Below are 4,161 nucleotides of genomic sequence, written 5' to 3'. Positions count from 1 at the left end.
CCTAGGTTGTGAAGCAACCTATATTTCTGTCATTCCCAAAATTCCCCAAAAAATTGGGCATTCATTACTATCCAAATCGTTGCCTCATGCCAATATTCAACTCCATTTGCCTGGTAAATCTACCTCGGCAAATTTCCAAAGTTTTTATTCAAATCAAACTGTTGTGAAGGAAGTACTAGCTAGGCATATCGTAATGAGCTGAATTTTTGCCACATCTTCTATATTCCCAAATCATTGCTCTCCACAAAATTTGAGCCCCATTTAACAATACATGTGAGTGTGGCTTCAACATTCATATTTCTGTCCAGTGTGGTACGTTGCAAAGCAAGTGACACCTAGGCTCCTCCATTTGAGCTGCAAATTTTCCAAGATAGTGTTCTTAGTAGATGACCATCCTCGGCCAAAACTCAGGCCCATTGGCCATGTGCATTTCCCGTACCACTAATCAAACACTTGGGTGCTAATTCATGTTTGAGCATCGATCAGTCTCCTCGTGAGAATCTTATGTTGTAATTTTCTTCCAAGCATCTACCTGGGGAGTGCCAAACCTACTAGACATGCCTAGGCTTCCCAGAACGCATGGCAACGCCACGGTCACGCGGTGACCATGCGGCGGGCATGCGAGTTTACGCGCTCTAGAGTTGGGGGCCTCGGGCACCGCCCAAACCTCGACGTATCGCCACCAAACCATGTATTTATGATTAAATAGGTACTTATGTAACTAGAAATGATTTTTGGAAAAAATAAATAGTAAACTATGAGGCAGCTGCAGTTCAAATTTGACCCGCTTCCTACTAAATCGGCGGGAATTTGTCTTTTTCACCAGAGGTGGATCAAAACTTTTGACACCCAACCATTTTGTCAATTGTGCATTAAATATGGCCTAGTATTTTAGAAAATTGATTTGGTCCAATTTTGCAACAAATATATGGTAGGTCCTTCACAAAAAAACTCATTTCAGGCACTCGAAAAATGGAAAATGAATTTTCCGTGCAAAGAAAATGAAAACTCCCTTAGGAAACATTGTTTGGAATTCCAATATGCACCCTTGTGCACAATATGAGATCATTTGAACAAACTATGCCAAGAATGTGGCCATAAGATTGATCATTTAGCTTGAAAGCCATGAATCTTCACGCATGATAGCTCATTTCTGAGAACACTTTTTTAAAATAATTGCCATATTATACGTTTGTTATTTTTCCTGGAAACATGGTCACATATAATGACACAATGCGAAGGTTTTCCAATTTTTTGAATTTTTTATGCCCGTTTCGAATTTCAATCAAAACGGCGGGTTTGACCGTTCCTAGCTAGTGGTTGAATCTTGGAAAACTTTTGATGTTTCTCTGATTAAATAGATACTTATGTACCTAAAAATGATTTTTGGAAAAAATAAAGAACAAACTATGAGGCAGCTGCAGTTCAAATTTGACCCGCTTCCTACTGAATCAGCGGAAATTTGTCTTTTTCACGAGAGGTGGATCAAAAACTTTTGATACCCAAACATTTGGTCAATTGTGCATTAAATGTGTCCTAGTATTTTAGAAAAATGATTTGGTACAATTTTGCAACAAATATATGGTAGGTCCTTCACAAAAAAACTCTTTTCGGGCACTCGAAAAATGTAAAATGAATTTTCCGTGCAAAGAAAATGAAAACTCCCTTAGGCAACATTGTTTGAAATTTCAAGATGCACCATTGTGCACAATATGAGATCATTTGAACAAATATTTGATAAGACTTTCACAAAAAAACTCATTTTGAGCACTGAAAAATGGAAAGAAATTTTTTATCTTGAATCGATCATGACCAATTTATATGGTCATAAGGTCATCAAATGGTTTGCTGCGTTCTGATTGGACCATGGGCATATCACGCGGATCACGCATCAACCACCGTCGGATGCTTCCAGATCCAACGGCCCGAACCCACCTGAGACGAAACCCTAGGTCTGTCCTCATGGACATTTTCCACCCACCCCCCGCCTCCATTCTTTCTCCCATTCCTCCCTCCCCCGCCTGCATTCTTTCGCTCCAGATCCGCCACCCACCCCAATCCCCGTCACTGCCCCCTCCTTCCCCATCCCACCGCGACGAGGAGATCCATTCCCGCCGCCACCGTCGCCCCCGCTCCCTTCTCCCCTATTCAGACCACATCCTCCCACCATAGCTCGCTGCCGGGCCTCCTCCTCCCATCCTCGCAGATCTAGAGCACAAATCCAAACAGCACACCATTCGCCCGTCGGCTTCCCCCTCCCTTCCCCTCACGCGCGCGACCTCGTTGTCATCGTCGGCTCGGAGATCTCGCCTTCCCGCCGGCAGCAGCCATGGACGTCGTCGACTCCATGGTGGACCCCCTCCACGAGTTCGCCAAGGACAGCGTCCGCCTCGTCAAGCGCTGCCACAAGCCCGACCGCAAGGGTAAGGACCAAAGACTCGCGCCTGCTTGTCCGGATCCTGTTCCTTTTCCTCTTTCGCCAGATCTGACGCTGATTCAGCGCGCAGAGTTCACCAAGGTGGCGGCGCGGATGGCGATTGGGTTTGTCGTCATGGGGTTCGTCGGCTTCTTCGTCAAGCTCATCTTCATCCCCATCAACAACATCATCGTCGGCTCCGGCTAGGTTTGAACGCGTCTCCTCCGATCCCGTCTCCCTCTTGTTTGCGTGGTTTAGTTAGACTTGGGTCCTGTTGTCTCGCGCTGTGATCTGTTGGATCTGGGGTGTGCGCGCACAGTCCTGCGATCTGACCAATATTTAGTAAGCTAGATTTTAGTAGATCCTTTTTTCCTCCAAATAGACCTGCCAATTTCTTCCTTGTTAGGAGAATTCGGATGAGTCAAGGGTAATCAGCTGTGGGGAACTGGGGTCATGCTTAAGTCATTGCCGCTAGTTGCCTCCGCAGGACGAATTGGGGGCATAGGCTGGTTCCTCACCACACAATTTGGGAAAAGAGGAGCTTTTGCATTGTTTCGCTGTTTCTGCACATACCACCAGTTCGCCCAAGTTGGTGTCGATTCAGTGCATCTAAATTGGCACCTACTGAGTAGACAGGTTACATACCAACGTTTGTCCATGGTTCGTGCTATGTGTCAATGTATTCTTCATTCTTTAATGCTCCTGTGTTCACGCATGGCCAGTTTTATGTATTCACAATATAAAGTTGATCTATACACGCATGCAAGCTTTTGTAAAATAAGAAAATAGGTAGGAGTCAAAATATTGTAGGACACATGTTATGCAGTGTTGATCTATACTTTAATGCACCTATGTTCACGCATGGCCAGCTTTATGTAGCAGTGTCGCGTGTGACCTCAAAAAAGGCTTTGAAAATCCTGATTGAAAATGAAGATGGTACTACTGATTCTCAGACCAGGAACATTGTGTTTCCTGAGCTCTTCCAATCCATTTCTTAGAATCCATGCTGGTGGTGTCTTCTACAATATGTGCATTATTCTATTTACCATGTTCGCTATGGCCTACCAGTCTGTTCTAGCTGTTTCATGTGGTCGTCCGATATGTGTGGTGCCAACTGCCATTTCTTTGCTAGCTGATGTCAATAGTCTTTTGGTTCATACAGCTTAGTGCCTCATATATGAATGCTCTTTCTGGGTTTTTCAATTTCTCTTCCCCCTATCTTTTGCTGACTACACTGATTATATGCCTGTTCTACACCGATGCTCTTTTTTTATGCTGGTCCTATGTCATGGGTGTTAATATCTACTACCTATTTACTGCTTGTTGTGCAAAATCTTTTGGTTATTGTAAATCATTCCCTGCTGTATAAAGTTTGGTTTTCGTCTGTTGCATTTTGTTGGTTCCTATCTTGTCAATGTATACAACAATATGCTTTCTTGGTGGCCGTTTGTGCTTCACATTTTTTGGGTATGCTACTTCTCTAATGAGTGGGTGCATCTCTTCTTTGTTTTAACATTCTATATTGTTTTCCTAACCTTTTTGGTATTCTGCTTTCTCCTTGCAGATGGCAAGCACCATTTTGTTGGTTCCTGTCTTGCCAATGTCTACATCAATGTGTGTGTCCTTTGTCTCATCTGTGGCATTACCGTAGGGCAACTCATAATGGGCCTATCAAGCATATTGACCTTGTGATGATAGATAAAGAGGTTGATTTCAGTGCCATTCTGATAAATATATTTTTAGCC

General features: G+C 43.6%; 1 protein-coding gene across 1 annotated transcript; it reads left to right on the top strand.

Moving 5' to 3' along the window:
* The first annotated feature begins 2,308 nt into the window (after positions 1-2,308).
* LOC125537459 (protein transport protein Sec61 subunit gamma-like) lies at positions 2,309-2,629 on the top strand. The gene is made up of 2 exons (XM_048700782.1): positions 2,309-2,423; positions 2,508-2,629. Exons 1-2 carry the CDS (start codon positions 2,330-2,332, stop codon positions 2,621-2,623), a joined length of 210 nt encoding a protein of 69 aa, XP_048556739.1. The 5' UTR covers positions 2,309-2,329; the 3' UTR covers positions 2,624-2,629.
* Positions 2,630-4,161: the final 1,532 nt, after the last annotated feature.

This window comes from Triticum urartu, chromosome 1 (assembly GCF_003073215.2).
Source record: "Triticum urartu cultivar G1812 chromosome 1, Tu2.1, whole genome shotgun sequence".
Lineage (NCBI taxonomy): Eukaryota > Viridiplantae > Streptophyta > Magnoliopsida > Poales > Poaceae > Triticum > Triticum urartu.
The sequence above is the reverse complement of the archived record's forward strand: the minus strand, read 5'-3'. Positions and strand labels throughout refer to the sequence as shown.

What these genes read in the sequence shown, in the direction of transcription:
- LOC125537459 (XM_048700782.1), top strand. Translation starts at nt 2,330, where the DNA reads ATGGACGTCGTCGACTCCATGGTGGACCCCCTCCACGAGTTCGCCAAG. An exon ending in CCACAAGCCCGACCGCAAGG is followed by an intron (nt 2,424 to 2,507) that starts GTAAGGACCAAA and finishes TTCAGCGCGCAG; the next exon opens with AGTTCACCAAGGTGGCGGCG.